At 46.0% G+C, this 24,205-nt stretch overlaps 2 protein-coding genes across 3 annotated transcripts; one reads left to right on the top strand and one right to left on the bottom strand.

Moving 5' to 3' along the window:
- Nucleotides 1-14,528: 14,528 nt before the first annotated feature.
- Nucleotides 14,529-20,209, bottom strand: LOC117891270 (SRSF protein kinase 3). Of its 2 annotated transcripts, XM_034796644.1 has the most exons (4): nucleotides 19,901-20,209; nucleotides 19,003-19,679; nucleotides 16,998-17,939; nucleotides 14,529-16,922 (listed from the first exon to the last, which is right to left on the bottom strand). In XM_034796644.1, the coding sequence occupies exons 2-4, from the start codon at nucleotides 19,595-19,597 to the stop codon at nucleotides 15,997-15,999; spliced, it is 2,463 nt and encodes an 820-aa protein (XP_034652535.1). In that variant the 5' UTR covers nucleotides 19,598-19,679; nucleotides 19,901-20,209; the 3' UTR covers nucleotides 14,529-15,996. The 2 variants fall into 2 exon arrangements, with proteins under 2 accessions (XP_034652535.1, XP_034652536.1); XM_034796645.1 differs by lacking the exons at nucleotides 19,003-19,679; nucleotides 19,901-20,209 and adding an exon at nucleotides 18,015-18,105.
- Nucleotides 20,210-20,626: 417 nt separating this feature from the next.
- On the top strand, nucleotides 20,627-24,170 carry LOC117891271 (DNA replication factor Cdt1). Its single transcript, XM_034796646.1, has 3 exons — nucleotides 20,627-20,944; nucleotides 21,126-21,772; nucleotides 22,446-24,170. The coding sequence occupies exons 1-3, from the start codon at nucleotides 20,864-20,866 to the stop codon at nucleotides 23,878-23,880; spliced, it is 2,163 nt and encodes a 720-aa protein (XP_034652537.1). The 5' UTR covers nucleotides 20,627-20,863; the 3' UTR covers nucleotides 23,881-24,170.
- Nucleotides 24,171-24,205: the final 35 nt, after the last annotated feature.

Below are 24,205 nucleotides of genomic sequence, written 5' to 3'. Positions count from 1 at the left end.
TTAGTAATTTGTTGCTTGGTCTGCAGACAGTTTTCTCTCTCTCTCTCTCTGTCCCTCTCCTATCGGCTCCGCTACTCTTCTCTTGTTGCCCCTCTCTCTTGATGCGAAAGTTGAAATGGGCTTTCAGCAGCTAAGAATTTTTATCACGTTAATTTATGATTGGAATATGTGTGGTCAGTATATTCTAAATAGTGGCGTAGTATATATAGTATAGTATCGAAAAATAGAGTTTTCTTCCTTAACTTCTTCCTTCCCTGTTTCAGTTCCTGGTTTTTGTTTTGGTTTTGGTTTGGATTGGTCTGATCTGTAGCGAGAGAGCCTAGCGGAGGAGTCTTATTATACTTAGATGCTTTGAAACCGTGCTAACGCAGGCACACGCCCAAAACTTTGGACTAAAACGGGCTCAAATTGCCTGATTGCATTAATTATTCAGAGCAAACGTAGTAGTCGCAGTCGTCGTCGGCGTCAGTGGCGTCAGTGGCGTTGCTGGATCGTCATTATACACAGCGGGGCTCCATGTGGGGCGCATGCCAAAGTTCACTTATGTAAATGTGCCGAGCGACCAAATAAAAACTTTCCGGAGTTACAGGTTGCGCGAGGTACGAGTTAGGAGTTACGAGTTATATGCGTCTCGAATACACAACTTCAATGTGCCGCTCGATGGTTAACATTTAAAGCATACTTTTCAGGTGTGCTGCGCTTTGATTTGCATCTACACAACAAACACAGAAGCATACTCGTACAGCAACACACAGTACACACACGGAGTTCACACGCACAGCCGCCGTATGTAACCGGGCCACAAACACACACACACACGCAAACACACGCACGGCGAACGTAAAAAGGGAAAGTTCGGTTCAGCTCGATTCGGTTAGGTACTTGTTGTTTCAGCGGCTAAAAAAGTACTGCCTTCAGGCCACACTTGTTACTGGATTTGTTACTGGTGGTCTCGTGTCGTCTCGGGTCGTGTCGGGACTGATGGTTCAGGCTGTTTGGCTTATTTCTGCTTTCCGGGGTGGCGTTCCGGCCAACATCACGTCCAGCTAGCGACTGAGCACAGTCGACAGCGCTGCGTATACGCAATGCTCCCACTGGCCTGCTATTTTCGGAATAACTTGCAGCGCCTGCGCCAACGAAAGAGAGGGAGAAACCAAAGAGTTGCAAAGAGAGGAACGAATGAGTGTGACAAGAGACTGAGAGACAAAAAGAGAACATAAGGTAAGGAGAGCAGCCAAACAGAATCAAGCAAGTGGTTGAAGCAACGGACAGGCGGGCCCGGTGGCCCATTGGCCCATTGTCTCAATGGCCCAAAAAAGCCACCTCTGGGCACACAAAGTTAATCGTCTGGTCGTGATAATGGACGAATTATGAATAGTCGTGATTAATTACATTACTTATGTACTGCTCGATAAGCTCATAATCGATTAGGGAAACGTTTTGACATATGAACGGACCAATTTTCTAGCCAGAAAACGGGACGCTTTGGCTGCCCTCTACCAGGTATGGAATCACAAGTTAATTCCCTCCCCTTCATGTGCAGTCATGTAATTTCCAAACGACCTGGCAACTGGTTGTAAAGAGCCTGGCGAGAAAGAGGTAGAGGGTAGAGGTAAAGGCCACAAAGAAAGGGACACTTATGGGGACAGCGTGGCAACCACAACACAATTAAATATAAATGAAAACCAACTTCGCGGGAAAATAGAAGACAATTCCGGAAAGAAGTGCAATCTATGGAGGTCGTTCCTTAATATACCCTTTACCTCCCATGTCCAGAGACATGAATGAACATCTGCGCAGTTTGATATTTTTTCACAAGCCTCTTTGCTAAATCGTAGTACCCAGTTTTTGGGCATACGAATAACTCGGTCAGAGTGCTGGTCAGAAGAATAGGATTACGCTGAAGGGTGGAACGAGTAAGGGCAAAAGAAACAGGCAAGCTCCTCTCGAAGGTAGCTGAAAGTGAGCAGAAAATCGATGCAGTCGAAAAAAGAAAGGAGAACAACGAGACACGATATCCGTTTCACCACAGTAGAAGGAAGGGAGAAGAGAGGGGGAGCCAGAGATTATCTTGGCGGTAAGTGAGAAAACTTTTTAATTAAAATTCACACGCAATATGTTGCGCATACGCAGCGTCGTACCCCAGCCCCAAAGTCATTGCTCATTAGCGCTCAAATTGTGCGCATATCATATAATTTAGATTAGATTTAAATTGAAACTGGTAAGCGGATTCAGCGGTTGCGGCAGAGTGTCCTCCCAAGTAAGCAGCCCAACAGAGTTACCAATTCAAGGCATGAAAAATAGCAAGACCAACCACCACTTTTTTCTCCTAGAGGCTATAAATATTAATGAAGACCGAAGCGTTGGACTTTTTCTCCACTCAAACACATTCGTCAAGTTTATGATGTCCACCACAGGCAAAAGCAACAACAAAATTAAATGAAGTTTCCACAAGAATCACGCTTGATTATGTGACCTCTGTATGCCTGTCAAAGAACACCATGACTAAGGCAATTCCCGCCAACTTGTCAATTTTCCGTCAGCTGGATTTGTTCAAAAAACAAGTTAAATTACTTATGTAGGTTTGCAAAATTGTTGAGTAGAGGAGAGCCTGAAATCTTTCAAGTAGTCCTTCTGTGTTAGCCTGCATATGGATTCCAACGATATGCACGCATTGCGAACTTGTTGCTCAAAGGACACGTTCCCAGCATGCTTCATTGGGCATTCGCACAGGGTCTCTCTCACACGGACTGAGTTGCTCAATCATTGTGGCAACTTCTGATTGGAAACTTTCGAAAATTGCAGTCTCCGCAGATGCAATCTCTCCTTTGACTCCTCGGGTGTGAACAGCTCTTTGGGTCGGGCCGGAGCCAAAAAGAGAGCGAAAGTGATGGAAGTTTGCTCAAGTGCATTGATTGCAGTTTCAGGGAGTTAATCAAATTTATGTACTTACTTTGTCCTGGCGACTTTGTCAACTTTCAGGCCACGTAATTGCGTTTTAATAACCAGTGCCACCACTGCAGCTATGTACATACATTCCGGCGGTGGCCTCTCAAGAGTCGGGCCGCTCCAGAGTCACGTATTGGCATTGGGGGAGACATCTCCATTATCAGTAACTGAGCGATAATTGGTCAAGTTACAGTTACTGGCCTTTAAAGTAGTTGCCGAGGCAACGCGCAAATTTGTGGAAAGTGCATAATTAGGAATCCAATTAGTTTCTGTCGAGGGAAGCCAGGGAGCTAAGGCGATATTAAATTGCCATTTCGGTGGGGGTATCCAAGCCATCAAATTAACTGGCAAGCCATCAATCCAGCAATCTATAATACTGTTCAAATGCTGTGTAATTTTTGTTTATTTTTGGTTTCCTCGCTGTTTCTGGCTCGCTGGCCGAACCTATCGATTTTGGGCTACTACTCGTAATTATGGGCACATTCGTTGTTTTCATGTCGCCAAGTGGCAGTGGCTGCCACGTGAAGCCACAACCAAACCGAAATCAACTGACAAAGGTAAATCATGGCAGATGACGTGCCAAGCCTAAACCCCCCAATCGATCCGGGATTTGTTCCAACGTCGGAGAAGAGAGGAACGGAGCGCAAGATTTGCCAACTCAAGCATCGGAAATGTGAATGACAATTTCAATTTAACAATTTCCATGCTAATGTAATGCTGAACGGAGACCAGGGGTCGGGTATGTGGATGGATGGATATATGGAGGAACGAGATCCGAAGGACGGAGCATCCATTTACGTTTTCGTGTGGCCCTGAACCTCCTCCATTTAGCTGTCAGCACAAACAATTGAGCATGGGATATGTGCGTGGGTGTGGGTTGGTGGGTGGTTTGCTATCTGACAAATGTGTTTCGGCTTTTCCCAGCCTACAGTGCCCGGATACAGCCCTCTGCCCTTTGCCACTGCGTGTCTGTCCATAGTTTGCTCCAGCAGAGCCTGCCACTGCAACAGTTTCGATTATCCAAAAGATAAACCCGACTTACATTTACCTTTGTTAAAATTTCATTAAGCTGCCAACACAAAAGCAATTATTATGTGGATATATACATATACTATATTGTTGCTTTTAGGCCGCCTAATATCAGTATTGCCTTATGTGACGGCACTCGGAAAGACGGCTTTGGTTTTGGTTATGGTAAGCTACCAGTGAGATGCCATCTATCCATACAGGTAAATAATTATATTTTGGCTTAATATAACAAGCTGTGTGTGTCAGGTAAAACAATCGACGGTAATTACGGGGCACAGAGTAGACATAGCTTCCAAACGGAAAGTCTTCACCAAGTCCGTATTATTTTGAACTCTATCTGAGCGAACTTTGCTAGAGCTTTCATGTGTAAATAATATTCAGCTTAAGCTTTCCTTCGCAACCGAACACCTTCTGAGTGGCATTCCCAACCGAACATGTAATTAATAAACTTGAGCTAAAAAGTTGTGCTGCAGCTGAGATTGCCAACAGACAAAACTAACTGCAACACATGGAGCAACATGGGAGTACGACAACTCCCTGCCAAATGCCACCACTTCGCAAAGTTAAATGAGATGAATCTCTCGCCGCCAATTCTCGCTTACAGTGTTCTCGAGCACGAGGATGACGGTGATGGTGAGGATGAGGATGAGAATAAGGATGTGAGCACGTCGTGCAGCACTTATAACTAAGTATGGGTCCAACTGCTGCTCCGGGCCCGTGCTTTCCTCGTGGGGCCAGGTAATCCGTGAAACAACGCAGCCAGCGCAAGCGATGGGGTAAATAATCTGCTGAAAATCCCGCTTAATGAACTGAAAATATAATTTGCAATGCCAGCAGCAGCACAAACAGGTTCAAGGTTAGGCTTGGGCAGAATTTAACTTTAAATTCAATTCACAGAATCTAAATGTGTTTCGCCAACAAGGGCCATGCGAACGATCACAAAGTCAAACGAGCAGACTGCAGATACTCTCTGGACAGTAGTAATTCCTCTGCCTCAGTCAACGACGATAAACTGATAACAGACGATAAACACTGCTGGAAAATTCCGATAATGAGAATCCACTGCATGCTCTAATTAAATGCAAACTTTCGAGCTGAACATAATCAGGCCCGACCACAGACCACCGATAATTAGATTCGGCATATATTTGGTCAACGTAAACAACTGGATATGCCCTTGGCCAATCGAGCAGATGAAACAGAATTCGTATTGCGTGTTGTTATGCATTTGCATGCCAAATGCAAGCTACAGATACATACATACATTCAAATTCAGCCGGGTGGGTATATCCGCTCTTTTTTTGTTTGTTTTTGACTGTTGTGTTTTGCTGTACTCGTGTTGTACTCGGTTAGCATCAACTCTGACATTCGACGTCTATTCCGAGGACATTCCTGACGGGACCTTTGGGGGCCAATTAGGTGAATAATTCAGCAAGTTGAATTCGGGCGGAGTGCTTCCAGTGGTTGTCTATGTAAATCATAATGTCCCGTCAACTGGCTTGGCTCTCTCTCTCTCTGTCTCTGTCTTTAAGTCTCTTGCACTTCAGCTGTTCCGGCTAAGCACTTAATGCCGGAGACAATCATGTTGATACGGGATACTTGCCGCAAAATATACGTACATATGTATGTAAATGCTGATGCTGTTACTATTTACTTATATGTATGTAGCAGCAGAAGTAAGCTGCTGCACAGTCACGTATTTGCGTATTTTGTTAAACATTTCGATACGATTCACGTTCCATACAAAATTGAATATGCTTATTTATTTACGCGACTCTTTTAATATGCAGGACATACCGGAGCAATGGAATTGAACGGCAGACAGCGACATCGATAGCCGCTCAGTCACAATTTACGGGAAGCGGATGGGTACGGATGGGAGGAGGAACGGCTGCCGGACATACATAAGCCCTATAGTCCTTCGTGCCAAATATGTATTCATCCATACACTCAGCGAAAAAGTTAAATATTGAATGGGGAGATACTAGATCACTATATATGTATGTATGTATGTACATATGTATAATTGAAATGCAAATCCAATCAAGACCATGCATCTAATCACTGAAATTGATCACCATTATTATTATTATTTCCTTACGGTTGAAGGGGGCTTCTGTTTTAAATGCAGAGAGTTTAAATAAATAACCATCACGAGCGAGAAATAATTGACTTCTATGCGAAATTCCCAATCATAACAACAATGGGCGAAATGGGACGAGAGCGAAAAGCAAATGGGCGAGCGAGACGCCGAGGGTGTTTCCCCCACAGACGAAAAATGGCTGTGGCGAGAGACCAGAGTAACACTTCTATTTGCATTTCAACACTTCTTAAAGTACCTTTTAAGTACAGTCAATCAGGCTCGATTAACCAATTTCCACAATATCGTGCCAGAGAGACACATGTAGTTTTTTATACCCGGTACTCAAAGAGTAAATTGGGTATTATATTTGTGGTCAACAGTGGATGTATGTACATATGTATGTATGTCCATTTTGTTTGACGTCAGTTTCTCAGAGACTATAAGTCTCACGTTCCATCTCATTTTTATTAATAATATTTCATTGCCGTCTCTAAGCTCGTTATTTTTTTCGATCAACACCTTGTTTGCGGGACTGCCAACTTATTCATAGAATAATAATAATAATAATAATTCAAAACATAATAATAATAATTTCACCAACACCAATTGCTGACTAATAAAATTTAATACTTGCACTAAGAATATTTGACTTGAAATATACTAGTAAATCAATTTTTTCTCAGTGTTCTGTTCTCCGAAATGTACGAAAGCAGTTTGTATAATATCTACTTCTATATGTATAGGAATGATATAAAGGAATTTGTCACAGAAATCGTTAATTTCCATGAGAACTCACTTATTCCATTAAGTTACTGAGTAACTTGCTCTCGAGTATAATTGGAAATCCTTTCAGCTCCCCAGCTTGATATAAAATGAATGTACATTTATAATCAATTCTGAAATGTCACCTGAAAACTTGGATAAGTTTTTGTATACTTTCCCAATATTTCAATTTGGAAAAACGAAGGTGTAACAGACCCAAAACAGTCACCAAAGCTAAGCCTGTCGGTAAATTATTAAGGCCCATACCCTTTCGCCCACTGCAGCCCTTGAGTTTGTTGGTTGTATTTTACTACGTAAACAGATCCCAGCATGTACGAACGAGTGTGTATATTCATACATATGTTCATACACACAGCCATCTATATGTATATGGGTATAGAAATTTTTGTCCCAGGGAGGACTGACGCTTACGTCAGGCTGTGGTCTGCGGCTGCAGTTGAAATGTAAATCGAAGCTCCATTCGCCAAGGACTGATAGGCGAGGGTTGGCCAAGATGGACCGGGGGAGTGGCAATCAAGCGAAAAGCTTGTAGCGTATACATTTTAGAATGGTTTTGCTGGGCTGGGTTATATTTAATTCATCGCTGCTCCACTTCAGGAGACTGGCCCAACGAGAGCTATGCCCTGCAAGACCCTTCCCGACTTGTCTCTTTTTTTCTATTCCATCGTCTTGGCCAGTTCTTGGCTTTGGGCTTCTTCTTGAGCTATTATATATTTACATTTTTGATGGCTGAGGTCGGCCAAATGTTGCCCTGTTTCTGTGTGTTCTTCGTAGGAGCCAAAAACTCGAATGACATTTCCGCCGTCGCTTGGTGTCTCAATTAGTCGAAGCCCCAGACAAGGTACAGCGAACGGAAATTGTTCGCCATTTGCAGAGTACAATACATACAGACATACATATGGAAATATGTGCCGAAGGAGAACTAAAACGTGCGGAAGTTTCAGCACGAAGAGTGCAACAAGTGGAGCCGTGTGAGCCTTGAGAGCCCCAAAGCAATCGTCCCTCGTTACAGAAATCGTGCCTAGGGGCACTCATCGGAGCAGCAAGGCATTCCATAAATCCACTTTGCACTGCAATGAAAATAAAATATGTAAATCAACACGCCCACACTCAAAGGGAGAGAATCTACACCCAAGTCGATTCTCATTGAGTCAGGGCTTTGGCTTTGGCTTCGGCTTCGGCTCTGACATGGGCTGTGGCTTGGGTCGCTCCAAGCTAGGTCCGCACTAAAGAAATCGATTGTTGTGCATAAAGGGAATCCTTAATGGCACAATGACTTATGGCCAACTGCAGCGATCCCCGACCCCCGAGCACTGAGCCCGCCCCGGCAAAACAAATAAATGTCAATAAAAAATGGATGTGCTCCGCATGTGAACAAGAAAAGAAACAATAATAGCCTCTGAAAGGGTATCAAAACAAGGAAGGACGGAAGGCCATGGCCGCCCGGAGCCACAAATGCCTCTTATCTTAGGTGACTACTTACGTCAGCTGTGTGGGCAAAAATAATACCATAGTCAAGGCATCTTCAAAGCTGTAGGTGATGCAGGGCTCTTAGGAGGAGCTCTTAGATAAGATTGTTGTATTGTTTACAAGTACATGGTACTGAAATCGCTCATATTTTCTGAAATTATGAATTAAAAAAGGGGAAAATGTTTAAGCCTGACCGAGGATGTTCACACATAAAATACAGTCGACCCTGATATATTTTGGGAACATTTCAAATCCTAGGATCCTAATCGAATTATTTTTATAGTTTTGTTGGTAATTTAAGAATGCAGGGGAATTTCTCCTACATTTTTTTTCAGCGAGAATATTTTCATATTTCTGTCATTGATAAGACAAAAAAAAACAAAAAAGGTCCCATAAAACTCAGGGGCAAAATTCACACAAACGCACGCACACACAGTCTGACTCAAACACACACATTTATGCATTTGCCATTATGACTATAATTGCCAGGTGCCAGCGCCAAGTTCCGGCAATTTCCGGTTGCGCCAAAGAGAGGAACCGAAAATGCGGCATACTTTTTAGGCCATAAAAACAGGAGCAGAACGAGTCAAATGTGGGCAATGTGGGCGGAGAATGAATGTCCAGCTCATAAATATCGTAACACCGAAAGCCGGGTCCAAGCGAACAAGATTCCTCCATTAAAAGCTTAAACTATCACCGAGGCAAATGTTTGCTCAAAAAGTTGGCCTTTAACAGCTCGTGGCCAGAATAAAATTGAATTACTACCCGCAAAGCCACGAAAATTTGGCTGAGAGCCTAAGTCGAAAAGAATTCCTTGAAGGTCTCGGACTCATCAATTAGCGGCAGAAAGTTTATTCAACTCCAGCGACGACGGGCTGGAAAATTAAGTGTGCGTGCGGCGAGTGCCTCCAAGACCTCCATTTATAAAGACATTCCATTTTATGAACCGAAATTCAGAGTGCAAAAGAAGTGTTGGTAGGGAGATACGTACAATAATTAGACGAGCAGAAAGTTCTTGGGGAACAGATTCATGGGTAAACACATAGATCTGTACGTGAAATGAACCCCAATCCATCTGTTCCAATCCCGTGGAGATGGGCAATCCTACGTGACATATTGGATGGCTCGGCATCTGCCAAAGTGTTATGCACCAGAGTCCGTGTACTGTCGCGCGGGCGACTATCATGTAAATTGAAAATGCCAAATGCAAACAGTCGAACCGGGACAGACAATCCGACAGTATGACAGTTCAACAGTCATACATGTACACCCATACCCATCCGATACCATTCTTCCACTCCCACTCCCACCCAGTATTTTCAAGAGCGACTCCTCATGGCCAGACGCATAGACGCAGGCAGCACATGGAATAGAGTCGTTGCGAGCATGTGTTTCTGTCTATCTGTGTATTTGTGTACTAATATAACACTTTCAAGGTCAAACCCATACTCATACACACACACACACACACAAGAGGGATTAGATGAAAGTATCCAATGGCTGTATCTGTTTGAAAGAGAAAATGACACGTGTAGTATCCCCTGCAATTTCAACTGGAAATATTTTATTTAACAAATAAAAACATTAAGCAATTAAATGTTAATTTTCATAGTAATTAATCCACACAAAAAATAGTTGGAAAACACTAGAAAAGAAGTGTTTTGTTATTGTATATGTGTATATGTACAATGTATATGTATGTATATTCCTTCTGTACATGGGTTATTTTTTACCAGTTTGTTTGGTTAGGGCCTTGTTTTCGACTCCAGTGGAAGCCGCCTCTTTGGTGAGGAAAAGTAAACATTGAGTTCAACGATGGGCGGTCAAGTTAAAGTGGCATCTGATGATGACAGACCCTCCCATCACATTCCACTACACTCCTGACCATCCAATCCCTCTCTACGCCCTGGCGTATGTGTTGTTTTGTGCTTCAGTTGTAAAAAAGCCGGACAGAAGAAATATAAATTTAATCAAGTGGCTATCGTTTATTTCCTCTTCGTTTCGGCAAATTCAATTCACATTGGATATTATTATCTCTCGCTCTATCCTTGGCACTTCCTTCCCAGCGGAAAGAGCTTTTCCCCCTGGATATGTTCAATACAATTATTACACGCATGGAAATTGCATTTCAAAAGGTTATTATGACCGACCTACCATTCCTCAAGGATTCGACAGAGAGATGTAATAAAAAAATTGTTTTTTTTCGGATATGTTTGCATTATTTTGATTAATATTAAAAAAATTGCATATTTTTCACGTTCCGAGCATGCCAAACATTCCTTTGTCATTGAGAGCCAAAATGATATATGTACATACGCGTCGCTTATTCCAAAATAACCCCAGTACCCAAACGCCGCTGAGGTTTGTTTGATTCAACGCTTTATTGCTCTTCAGGGCATGCACCATTGATTTTAATTAAGTCCTCTGTTTCCCAATTTCAAATGTGCGGCGATGGTGTAAAAAGGATACCAAACTGTACAGAGAAACTCCAAAATGCGAAGCGCCCAGCGCCAAGTTTCAACACTCAGCTTGAAAATTGTTCGCCAGTCGGCGGGCGAAACTCCGGGATACTATACCAGGAGTAGTATTTACCCAGGGCGAGCAACAAACAACATATTGAGGTTGAAATAAAAAGTGTGTCCTGTGGGTAGGCTTAAGAGAGGACGGCAGTAGGTCAAAGAGAAGGAACCCCAAATGTTTCGGAGTCAGTCCGAAAACGCGTTGTACGTATATTTTACAAACAAGTGGTTGCCTCAAGAAAAGAGAGACTGCAGGGGATAGGGAAAGAAGAACGAAGCTCGAGCAATTACAAAGGAGAAACTTTAATTTATGTTAAGTTAGGTGGATAGCAACGATGGCCTTCTGAGGAAAACCCCATACATCGGGATTACCTCTTTAAAAGCAACTATTCCTAGACAATTTTGCCGTTATTCCAGAAGGCACGACCGTCCAAAAATGTTTGTCAAACGTACACAAACTACACACAGACCAACAGTAACGCAGAACCACCGCAAGAGTCCTGGAAGCCACAACATTGAGTAGTCCATTGTGTGGAGCGAGACTAGGAGCACAGTCTGACGGAAAGGCGGCAACAAATAGAGGGGCTTTGAAGGGGCTGAGACAGAATCCGCTTTTGTTTATCTACTTTAAACTAACATCAGGCACTTTTGCTATCTAATCCTGGCCAACCCGACGGCTACTTAATGTCATCAGTTTGCCACTCGCTGGAATTCTCAACAAGGACGTTTGAAAGTGCACAATGGTTCGAGGTTGGTAGGATGATGGGAGCGCGGTACGCGGCAGCGCCCGGATGGTTGGGGGACTTCGGGTAGGTCGTCGACGTTAACCGTTTCCTTTCCCCTTCAGAGCGCGAAGGCTCAGATTCGCAGAGTGCAAATTGAATAATCGTTTGCGCTTCGCAGCATTTACAAAAAGGGTCCTTTTGAAAGTTCCTTTTGTATTTGTATATTTATATGCGTGTGCTTGTGTCTGCCTCGAATATCGATCATCTAGGATGGCAGAACACAGAACACACAATTGTTTGGGTTTCATTCAGACGCATCACAAACATTCTGACCGACTTGTCTCAAGAGTTTTCTTTTCGATTTCCCTTTTCCCTTTTCAGTTTTTTTCTGTTTAGGTTCGGAGCATGCAAAACTTTTCCTTAATTGTGGGTGTGTGTGTGGCTGCTCTCGAGATTGTCGAGTTTGTCATTTGTTGGACATTTATAAGCAAATCCGGGTCCGTCAAGTACGGGTCTTGTTAGCACTCTCGAGGAGGCGGAGCCTGTTGTAAAACTTTCAAGTAAATGGAATCGAATGTCCATCCAAAACGCTTGAATTGAGCTGTTAAAGCTTTCAAAATGATTTACAAGCTCATAAATACTCGTACATACAAAGAAAAGATTTAATTTATTTAAATTGAAAAGTAGAAACCGAATCATTCGAAGTGGGAGTAGTTTGAGGAATGAATCTGCAAAGTCCCAGAAATCAAATCATTCTGGATTAATTATTTTAAGGGTTTAATTGACAGCTTACCTTTTCGAACTTGAGGGGTTTCGTTCTTGGAGAAATGCTGCAGAGAGTGCTTTACTACCCAGATCCTGTCAATAATCTCAGCGCACACTTTGCACTTATCTGAAACTTTGGCAAACAATTCAGAGCAAAGACAAGAGCCTGCCCAGTGTGCGCTCAGCTCTTGGCATTTGTCTTGGAGAATTCTTGTGCATTCTTTGGCAGTTGCCGAAAGCAAACAAACAGAGGTAGGACTCAACCTATGTTGCACTGAAAGTTTTCCTGTGAGGAAACACAGTGAACTTGAAATAAGACCTGGCGTTCCCCTGTCCCGAAAAAGTTTAGTTTTGCGTAAGTTTTCGATATTCGAGGAATATTCCCTCGATGGACCGCGATTTATCTAGTTTTTATTAACTATTGTTAACTATTTGGCGGTCTGGCAAGGTTATTTTTTATTTCGATTTCTAAGAATGGTTGCAACTTTTGTACTTGCAAAATGTTATTTTAATGATCTTGGATAATTTTGAAGGCGGAAAAGACCGATAGTTATAAATGCTCTTTTTACCTGCCCTGCCAATGTGTGCCTGTTTACACTGCTTGTGTAACCTGGGAAGAGATGTGTATTTAATAACCGTCCATTGCCTATGGTTGGACATTTCTCAACATACATATACATATGTATCAGACAGTGCAAATTCAATTCATGCTCAGACAAATCCATTGACAAACAAAACGTGATGTATTTCTGGAGGGAGCTCCAGAAGGTCGAAGGTCGGTCCCAGAAGCTCGCATTCGGACACATCTCCTGACGTTTGTCTATGTCCACGACGAAGATGTTTCAATTTTGAGCCATTCATTTGGCAGTTGCCGTCCATTGTGATTTTTATGTGGCTATAAATTGTCGTCTTTTATTCGAATCTGTGCTTGCTTCAGGGTATTGGTGGAATTCACGAGTGTGAGCAAGAGATTTAGCTCTCCAAAGATATACATATAAACATAAAATATTTAGTAAAGACAAACTCTGTCGATTGTTTTCCAATTTGTGTAATTTGTTGTTGTTTATTTTTTTATAACTACATCAATAAATTATATATCGTATCGTATAATTCATAATCATACTCTTTGAAAGCGTGAGAACATATTGGAATAGCGTTCCGGCAACTGGGTTCCTGATTCAGAATCGAATAGAATTGTTCATCTTGAGTCCTCTCCGTGTGAACTTTCCCCACTTCTCCACATCCACCTCCACCTCGGGATATCATGTTTAGTTTAGCTTCTTTTGGAAGTCTTTGCGGTTTTCAAAGAGTATATGTATGTCGAAACATCGGCCAGCCGAAGATATTTGAATTTCGGTTAATGATTAATCTGATGACATCGTAGATTGATTGTGGCTAACAATTAGGGATCGTTTCTCTCTTCTATTACTTCTTAGACATTTGCATTAATTGTAGTTTAGCTTGATATTCGCTTACTTTGTTTAAGGTTTAAGTTTTCTTAGGGGGAAATCAAGTTTTGCAATAAGGTTTTCCGTTTATAAATCTTCAATTGTGATTCGTTTTCTGAGTGTGTGTTTGTGTGTGTGTGGTGCTGCCTGGGTGTAGTGCGGAAAATTGAATTAATAAGGCCACTTATCCATATATATATGTTTATGTGTGCACGTGTGTGTCTGTATGTATGTATGCACTCGTAATGTGTATAGTAAATAGTCAGTTAAGAACAATAATCCAGCTCAGCAGCAGTTATGCACTTCTGATAAGCTTTCCTAGCCAATCTTGCACAACATAATACCCAAATACATATTACTTCATGTCATATCAAGGATCGTGTTTCGTATCGTATCTATTGCCGAAAACATTTTAAGTTCTAGCCTTAACTAAAGTGGCCTTCTAGGATACATTTGTGTGTGTGTGTGTGTGTGTATGCGGAGAGAGATTGAGTGCATTTGCATAATTTTAGTGTTTTAGTTTTAGTACTCGTTAGTGTGTCAAAATTGTGATTGTGTGTGTTGGGTTGATTGGTTGTGAGAGCTTCAAATATTTCTCTACCGATATTTTGTTTAATTAGTTATTGTGTTTCTTTTGCTAATATTTAATGTTGAACAATATTTTGTTAGTGGCAGCTACATTGATATTTTTAAGCATACTACTTAGTTCCGCTTAAGATTTAAGGATTGGATTCACTTGTGGCTGTTGGTTGATGTTGGTGGTGCTTTTACTAGTGCTCTCGAGGAGGTGGTTCTGGTCTGCTCTTTCTCCCATTACTCGTAATTTAATTTCAGATTGTTCAGACGGTCACTCCACCGAGGTTAAGTTAAACTAATTAGCTACGTTTATATTATTGTTATGTTCAGCTCAATTAATGCCTTCCCATGTACATTTCCATCGACATATGCTAATAAAAAACTCCTTCTCGGCCCTCGCAGACCTATGGACTCTAGCTCAATTAACTATGTATGCATGTTCGCTATAAACTCGCTATGTTCGTGCAAGCAACATTTGCAGATTGCGCCTCTTGGCTAAATGTACACTAACAAAAAGACATTTATCTATATATTGTATGCTCGTAAGCTTCTATGGGACCCTTGCGATTAAATGATTTGTGTTGTGGAGCTCTGTCTATTAGCACACCAACAAGTTGGAGGGTTGATGGTGGATGGTAAAGGCATGAGCACGGACCAGGCAAAGTGCTCTGGCAGTGATGTCCATGTCCTATGCACAGGATTTGTGGGTAGGTGTAGGCGCTAATACAGTATTTACTTTCTTATGTAGCAACGAAAATAGTCTAATTGTCGGAGTGAAACACAGGAAATAAATTAAGACCTGGCATAGCTAAGAACTAAACCAAATGAATATCTCATCATTTACATTAAAAACTATAATTCAAATTGGTTCGCGTGGGAGCTGGTGTGGAGCAGGTATATTGGCGCCTCTTTGTGGTTGCTGGTTGCTGGTCGCCACTCGTTGGTCGCTGGTTGAAGTTTCAGGTTGATGTTGGCTGTGCTGTTTAGTGATTGCTAAAGTAGAAATTGCTGTTGCGTATATTGCCTCGCGTTCGCCAACGGATGCAGCTGAGCAGAGCAACGCGGGCAGCCCTCAGTAGGATCTGTCCGTAGGCGCAGCAGGCGCAGACACGACGCACACGCTCGGCCAAGTTGCGACGCCGGCAGCGACGGGCGGGACGATGCCAACGGGGCAAGTCTTGCCGTCGACGCCGCAGCTGATGTCACTTACGGCGCTGGAAGACGCGACGCAGCGCTTTGCGCCAGAAAATGCGCTGAGATTTGGACTTTGGATACGGCTGTGGCTCCTCCATGTGGGAAACATTAAGATCAAACATCTCTAAGACATCCCGCCCCACATCGTCGTTGATGATGCGGCGTCTCAAGGGAGTGGCTGGCGCTGTTCGGGCCGTGGACGTTGAATTAGCCGCATGTGGATGAGGTGTGGGCGGAGCTGAGGCAGCCATGAACGGTGCTACCGAATAGGGGCGAGCCCTGAGCGCTGCCATAGCTGCCGCCGATGTGGATGCAATTGATGAAATGGAGGCCAATGTGGCCACAGATGCCGATGACTCTATGTACGTTGCTCCTGCCTCTCTAAGTCCTACTGCCCCTGCTCCATCAGCTGCTGGCTGGGTGGCACGCAACCAACAACCAGGTGGCATCGTATCTTATCTAAGCCACGGATGCTGCAGACACTCCGCAGCGGTGGCTCGCTTTGCCGGATCGAACTCCAGCATGGGCTTAAGGAAGGAGGCGAAGGATTCCGCCTCGCTGTTCAACCACTCGTACTTCTCCAGCAGCACATCCATCAGACCCCAGGGCTTCAAGCCAGTTATGTTGCGCAGCTCCCCGTTCCGGCTGAACGTCTGCTGGGCATAGGTGCCGCGGAACACGATGTGACGGGGTATGGGGCCGAGCAGCTCTATAATATGGGCCAAGTGATCCTCATCCCGGGAGTACGTGTCGCCCGAGTGCGGCTCAAAGAGATAGTCGCCCGTGGCCAGCTCGAATACCATGCAGGCTGTGCTCCAGATATCGGCCGATGTGTCGTATCCCGAGCCCAGGATCACCTCGAGTGAGCGATACTGCCGCGTCTGAATGTCCTCCGTGAAGTGGCGATCCACCCAGCATGCATTGCCCAGATCGGCAATCTTTACTTGCACGTTGCACTCCTCCAGCGCCGGCTCTCGCTTTGGCCTGTGCTTCGACAGGGGCGGTGGTGGCGCCGGGGGCACTCCAGGATCCGAATATGGTCCATTGGTGGCCGACGAGGAGTTCGACACAGAGTTGAGAGAGCTGGAGATTTTCGAATTACTGTTTGATGTGTGCTTCGAACTGGAGTTGTTGTTGTTCAGTGGCTGATACGATTGTTGCTCCTGCTGCTTCTCCTGTTTCGGTCGAAGCGGAATCTTCTTGCCGTCTGCCGCACCATTTGATTTTCCTTTAACCGTGATGTTGCTTTTGCTGTTGCTGCTACTGCCGTTGGTGTGGGTGCCGCTCTTCACGGCATTGCTACTGTCGCCGCTGCTCGTCGAGTTCTCCAGTTGCTGCTGAGGCTGCTGAGATTGCTGCGCTTGTGGCTGGTTGGGTTTGTCTGGTCCATGAAGAGTGGGCGAAGAGGTGACAATCAATGGAGATTCATTGGGGAAAGGCATACTGTGATACTTACTCTTGTTCTTCCGCTTTTTCTTCTTTTTGGTTTTCTCGGTGTTATCCACCGGTGGCTGGTTGCCGATGGCCTCCTCTTCCTGTTCTTCCTTGGGCACCACAGGCTGCTCAACAGCCACATCTTCATCATCGCCATCGTTCTCTTCTGGATCTTGTTCCAGCTTCACGTCCACGTCAACATCCTCTTCTCCATCAGAGATTTCAGCATCACCATTCTGCACCGCATTGTGGTTAATGCCAAAGTCCGTCTGGTCTTCGGCAGACGCATTAGCATCGGCCGCGGGCTGGCCGGTCTGCTCGAGATAGTCCCGCTGCTTCTTGAAAAGCTCCATGCGCTTCTTGGCCTTCTTCTTGAGCTTCTTCTTCTTGTTCTTGCTCATCTTGCCGGTGATCTGAGGCTCGCGGTACTCCTTGGGCGCCCGACTGACCAGCGAGGGGTACATCTTGGAGTTCATGCAGTACAGCTTGGTGGCCTCCGTGGCCATAGAGCGCACATGCGGCTCGTCTACGCACAGCAGCACGTTCTCAGGCTTGATGTCCGTGTGAATGATTTTGCAGCAGGTGTGCAAGTAGTCCAGGCCCTCCAGTATCTGTCGCGTGATGGCCTTTACATTGGCCAGCGGTATTCCACGGTAATTTGACTTGCGGATGAGCTTCAGCAGATTGTCTCCCAGAACTTCGAACACCATGCAAATGTGCGTGCCGTTCACCCCGCTGATTTTGAAGTCATCCAGCATCTGGACGGTCTTTTGGCGACGCGGATTGGACGGATCCGTCTCGCGCACAGTTCTGAGTATCTTGATCTCATCCTTGGCCGTCTCGGCAAAATGCGGTGCCGACTTTACAATCTTAATGGCCACGTAGCGCTTTTCCTGCAGATCCCAGCATAGCCAGACGGTGGAGAAGTGGCCCCAGCCCAATTTCCGGATGACATGATAGCGACCTGGGGAGTAAAAATAAAATAAAATATATATCTCTTGCTTCTCCGGTTAATGTTCAAAATGGGACGAAACGGAACCACTCAAAAAAATGAAATCACAAATATCTGCCTCTGCTGGCAGCAAATCCATTTTAATCGCCCCACTCACACTCCACGACTAACGACCAGCGAGAACGAGGCTCTACTCTACATCGTCTACCCGTGGATTAAATTCAATTAAATGCAGTCCGTCAGCAGTCCGCTTCCTCCCCCCCTTGTTTGTAGAATGCACAGACTCGGGGTGGACCTTTACGGGGCATTTAGACCTGACCAAAATTTGGAATAGGCCAGTACTTTGTGTAGTTCTTGGAATCTTGTCAATATGGGGAAATATTTCAGTTATACTTTTGAGGTTCAGTGACAGAGATGGGCGGAATGCGCAGTTCAATTCATTCTGTGTTATCGGGCGGTCTATTTTATCGCAATCGAAGGTTGGACGGGGATTAGCTTTCAACTGTTGGGCAGGCAAATGGATTTGCTGGGGAAAACATGCAGCTGACAGGATGTGGTATCTGTGGCGATGACTACGGGGGCGGTGCTCTTTCGGACAGGCCCTTCTAAAAATGAAAATGCTGCAGAATGGGTGCATCTGAAAGGAGCATTGTGGGGTGGCTGTCAAAAACGTTGAGGGTCCCTTTTTACTGTCGCTGCTGTTGTCGTTGTCACAACACGAGCTGCCCTGCCCCTCCTACTGAAAGGAAAAGCACCCCTGAAAAGGGGACAACGACACGCACGCACGGACAGAATTCGATTAATCTGTGGAGAGGAAGCTTTCGCACAGACACGAGACCCATTGGCAACCTGTTGTTGTTGTTATTCGGTTTTTGGGGCGGAGGCCGAGGCCATGCTCGAAAAGCCAATATGGCCCCCTAGCCAGGCATCTAATTGAGCACACAAACGGGAACGGGAATGGGAATGGGTAGCGATGTGGGTTACCACGGTTGAAATGACAGGGCAGCAGCCAGTAACCCAAATCAAGTGGGGTGGGATTTTGGGGAGTGCGGCGTGCAAACAGGTGCCAGCTTACCCTGAAAGAGGTCACCAATGTTGACTGGATGGTAGCCACCCTTGCAGTAGTCCTCCTTCAGCTCCTGCTCCTCGTTCTCGCTGTTCAGCTCCGACTCATATGACTCGTTCGAAGAGCTGCGCGGCGGCTGCTGCTGCTGCTGTTGCTGCTGCTGCTTTTGCTGTTGTTGCTGCTGATTGTGATTGCTCTTCTTGTTCTTCGACTGTGATTGCAATTGCGATTGCAACGGCGGCTGATAGTGGTTAGGGGTCTCTGGGGTGCTGCCCGATCCACCGCTCGACGTGGATGTGGCGGTTGCAGTTGCCGTTGCTGTGGCCTTACTGAAGGACGTGGGGACAGCGGCGGCTGCCTTTCCAACGCTGCCAGACGGATGCAGTTCGGGCTTACTGGGGCTATTATTAGCATTTTCCGGTGCTGCTGCCGTAGCACAGATTTCAGTCTGGGAATTCTGCTGCTGTTGCTGTTGCTGCGGCTCCTGCGACGGATTCCCAGCTGCCACACCGTTCTGCTTGCCCCGCTTCTTGTTGTTCTTATGGCGCTTCTTCTTCGCTTGAATGGTCAAAACGCGGCGGTTGACGTCAGCTTTGGCGTTCATGATGTTCTTTCTATTGCTTTTCGCGTATTATTCGCTTTTTCGCCGACTGTGTGTGGTGTGTGTGTGTGTGAGTGTGTAACAGCTGTTGTGTGGAGTGAAAATGAGAAGAAGAAACAACGTGCACAGATCTCAATAAGGCAATGTACGATGTATTACGCTTGTATTGTGTTCTTGCTGTATGCGCACGCCTTGCCAAAACCAAAGCCACTCAGAGCCAGGCCAGGCCCAGAGAGCCAGCGCCAAATGGTGGGGCTTTCGTTTCGTCAAATCGAGCAACAACAAAAAACCGAATCGTCTACTTGCCTCGGGGCTCCCACTTGTTCCAAATTGTCACCGCTCCGCTGCTGCTGCTCTTCCCGCTGCTTCAGCGTTTGCCTTTGCTCTGACAACTGGATTTCTGCACAAAAAATCGGGAGGAAATTAGCACATTGAACGCTCACGGGAATGGCGGCAACAGATGACAATGGCACAGCAAATCGCCTTCCTACGGCTTAATACTATCAAACATTGGGTCGCTTGCTCTTTTGGTACAGAAATGTATGTTTTATTTCATGAAAAAATCAAATCGGTTTATCTCTCTGATGTGTGTTGTGTGTTATCGAAAACAGGGCCTGCCACTTGGTAAAGTAAACGACGTAACGTAAGCTCTATCCCTTGCTCACTCGCACACCACTGTAAAAACCAGCCAGGTCACTATTGCCGACTCGCTTCCGCCTGTGCCTGCAGTTGGCACACACTCGTAAAAATCATTTTTGCGCAGTGATTATTTTGCCTGCAGCTCGTCGTTGCCCTTTTTGTGTCGATGTTGGCCAACTTACATGGTTTGTATCGCTTTAGCAGCTAATCCAAATAGCAAACATTGCAAAAACGTGCAGATATCCACGAGCACGGCAAACAATTTTTTTAGTTATAATATTCAGTATTTACTATTGCAGTGCTGTGAAGTATTTTGTGTATTTTAGAATTACATTTCTGGTATTTTCAGTATTTATAATTGCAATGCTGCCCAACACCAACGCTGCCCAATGGTTTCTTTCAAACACTGCTCGCGTTTTGGCGCAATATTAGTTTTTGGAGGGAAATCGCATCTTGAGAAAATTCGTGGCCCACTTGTAATTTGATCATTGCTGTGGCGCGACGCGTGTTGACCGATAAAAAGAAAATAAGATAAATAAGATCAAGACGCGAGCAAAGACCGGACGTGCCATAAGTGAAATAAGCAAAGAACTTCAACTGCAACGCGACTATTAATCAGACCACACAGAAATGGCCCAGCCCTCGGTAGCAGCATTTTTTACTAATCGCAAACGCGCCGCTCTCGATGATGCGATCACAATCAAGAACCGAGTAAGTTGCACCAGGAACGTGACTACACACGAGCAAAGTGCCGTGTCCAAGATTTCCAGATACTTTTGTATCTGCACCGACGCTTGCCCATATGTTGAGCGTTTGTGTTTGTATGTGGCATCCTGCGGCCATTTTCGAAATTCATATTTACATGGAACATCCCTGTTTTGACCATTTGCAGCGCCTGGTGGAACCAGCAGAGTCTGCCCAGCCGCGAAGCCCAGCCCCCGCGCACCAAGATGCGGACATCGACACGCTCAAGGCGACAGCCAGCGGGATGCGCACCCGCTCGAGTCGCAGCACCAAGCTGATTGTCACCCCCCAGGAGATGGGGACGAGCAAGAAGAAGCCAGCCAAGCTCGAGCCGCACATCAAGCAGCCGAAGCTGGTACAGTTCATTCGCAAAGGGACGCTCTCGCCCAGGAAGCAGGCGGCCACCAAGATCGACGAGGAGCAGCTGCTCCTGCAGCCGGTCAACGAGCAGACGCCCAAAGTGAGCTTCACCATCACCAGCCAGCAGAATGCGGACAACATGCAGCGGGGCATGCGCACGCCCACCAAACAGATCCTCAAGGACGCCTCGCCCATCAAGCACAGCGACCTGAAGCGCCAGCTCACCTTCGATGAGGTCAAGAGCAAGATCTCGCGCAGCGCCAAAATGCAGGAGCTGAAGGCGGTCTTGGCCCGCAAGGCGGCCCTCGAGCTGAAGCGCAAGGAGCAGGAGGAACGCAATCGCCGCCTGCGCGAGGCCGGCCCCTCCCCATCAAAGTCGAGCCTGTCCGTGCAGCTGAAGGAGTTCGACACCATTGAGCTGGAGGTGCTGACAAGGTAAGCATAAAAAACACAATAAGATGAATAATGCCAAAATGTCAGATGGCATTGCCGTTTGCTGCTGCCTTCCACAATAATTTCCAACTGAACTGTTTGCTGTGGCCTAGAATCGGGGTAAACAGCGCCAGAGTCGAGTACAGCTGGCCAGCGCAAAATCTGGGTAACATCAATACCGAAAGCCAAATGCCCCGCCAAAGTGTTGCTGTCTCTGCTGCAATCGAGGTCGCTCTGGGTCGCTCGAGTCCAATTGCTGAAATGGCATTTCTCCAGCTCAGCTCAGCTCAGCACAGAACAGCAGCGACCGAACGACCCATCGCTATGATACAACATTCTCTCGCATGTACTTGAATTTATGTTGCCCTCAGCAGCATGTATGGCTATGCATAGCGATGCATGTTTACCCTTCGCTGACGCTAAATTCCGGCCTGACCTTCTCCTTCCCTCTCGCTTTCTATCTCTATCAGGGGTTGCTTCCCATGTGTGTGTGTGTCCTTTGTTAGGACCGTCTGTGTGTGTGTGTGTCTATCAGGTAGTCTGAGGAATCTTTTCTGTAACGGCTTTTTCTGCCCTTTCGGGGTGGGTTTTAAATTGAAATTGAAACTACATATTTCGAATAGAAACTGAAAACTGATTAGCACATTTTTCCAACCATTCCATCACCTCAATGCAGCCCCCTGAAGACATTCAAGACGCCCACAAAACTGCCACCACCCACGCCGGACAAGCATGAGTTGATGTCGCCGCGGCACACGGACGCCTCCAAGCGGCTGCACTTCAGTCCGGCCAAGAATGGATCGCCCGTCAAGCTGGTGGAGGTTCCGGCCTACAAGCGCTACGCCAGCCTTGCAGAGACCAGCAAGGCCGGACAGCTCCCGCTGCCGTACAAGTATCGCTACTTGCTGGACGTCTTCAAGGGCCTGGACTCGGTGGTGGCCATGTTCCACAATCGCAAGGAGTGCATCACGTTCAAGAAGCTGAAGCCGGCGGTGCAGCGAATGCTGCGCAAGAACTTCACCGAGCTGCATCTGGCCCAGATCAAGGCTGTCTATCCGGAGGCCTTCGTCTTCAGTCAAATGAAGATGCGGAACTATGGTTCGGTGTCCAAGGCGGACTACTACCAGCTAATGATCAGCCCCAATGTGGAGCCGGTCCCGGAGCAGGCGCAGGACCAGCAGCACCACCGCTGCAACAAGATCAACGAGGACGATGTGCTCGCGTCGGCCCAGTCGACTTCGATGAATCCACACGTCATGACGTCGCGCATGCATCGATTCCAGAACCTTCTGCTTGAACGCGTGAAGCAGGCACACGCCAAGTTCCTGCGCTCCCTGGACCCCCCAATCTTCATTGAGAAGGCGCTGACCCGCTGGCACCCCCAGTTCGAGCTGGAGAACTGTCCAGAGGTGGAGCTGGCCCCGCTGCCCCAGCCCCCGAATGTGGAGAAGTATTCCTCGGCCAAGGACATCCTCTCGACGGCTCGCAATCTCTTCAACTGCGCCACGCCCATGGAGAGGGCAATGGATCGCTACGAGGCCAAAGTGGAGGCGGACAAGCAAGCTGCTGCTGCTGCTCCGGATAAGCAACCACCGCAGAAGCCAACTTCAACAGAGGGAACGGGAACGGGAGACGACACATCAATACCCGAAACGTCTACTGCCACGCCCACGGTGAAGGAGTGTCCCACTGTCCCAGACGCCACATCGAATCTGCTGAAGGGGCTGCCAAAGTCGCTGATCGACAAAATTCGGGCCAAGCAGGCGGCTAAGGCCCTGGAAGCCATGACAAGGCGACCGTCGCAGGACCAGGAGGCAACCAAGTACTCGCGCCTGCCGGAACTGGCGCGACATCTGCGCAACGTGTTCGTGACGGAGCGCAAGGGGGTGCTCACCCTCGAGGTAATTATCAAGAAGATCCAGAACAGTTTCCGCGCCAATCTAACGCCCCAGGAGATCGAGGCGCACCTGAAGCTGCTCGCCAAGGAGCTGCCCGCGTGGGCAGCCTTCCACGAGGTGCGCAAGACCATGTACCTAAAGGTCGCCAAGGACATGGACATGAACAAGATCATCGAGCAGCTGGAGAGCATCGCGAATGGGAAGACCACCTGATAACCGCAGCGCGAACGGCAACCACCCGGTGACCGACCCTCATCATTATTGACCCTGTGGCCACATCCAGCTATATTAGATCTAAGTGAATGTTTAGCTGGTGAATTCTTTAACCAGATTCTACCTACACAAACATACATACACACATACATATACGTATATATATATATATTTTGTTATTCTCACTTATACCACACTGACATTCACATCAACTCAAAAATAATTGACAATTATTTCGCAATCGATTCATCACATTTAGGTTTAGATATAAACGTTTATTGTACAATTAAGATCATTTTTCATGTTGTAATACGTTTTTTTTTTT

This window comes from Drosophila subobscura, chromosome E (genome assembly GCF_008121235.1).
Source record: "Drosophila subobscura isolate 14011-0131.10 chromosome E, UCBerk_Dsub_1.0, whole genome shotgun sequence".
Taxonomy (NCBI): domain Eukaryota; kingdom Metazoa; phylum Arthropoda; class Insecta; order Diptera; family Drosophilidae; genus Drosophila; species Drosophila subobscura.
Note: the sequence above shows the minus strand (reverse complement) of the source record. Positions and strands in the feature narration are given on the sequence as shown.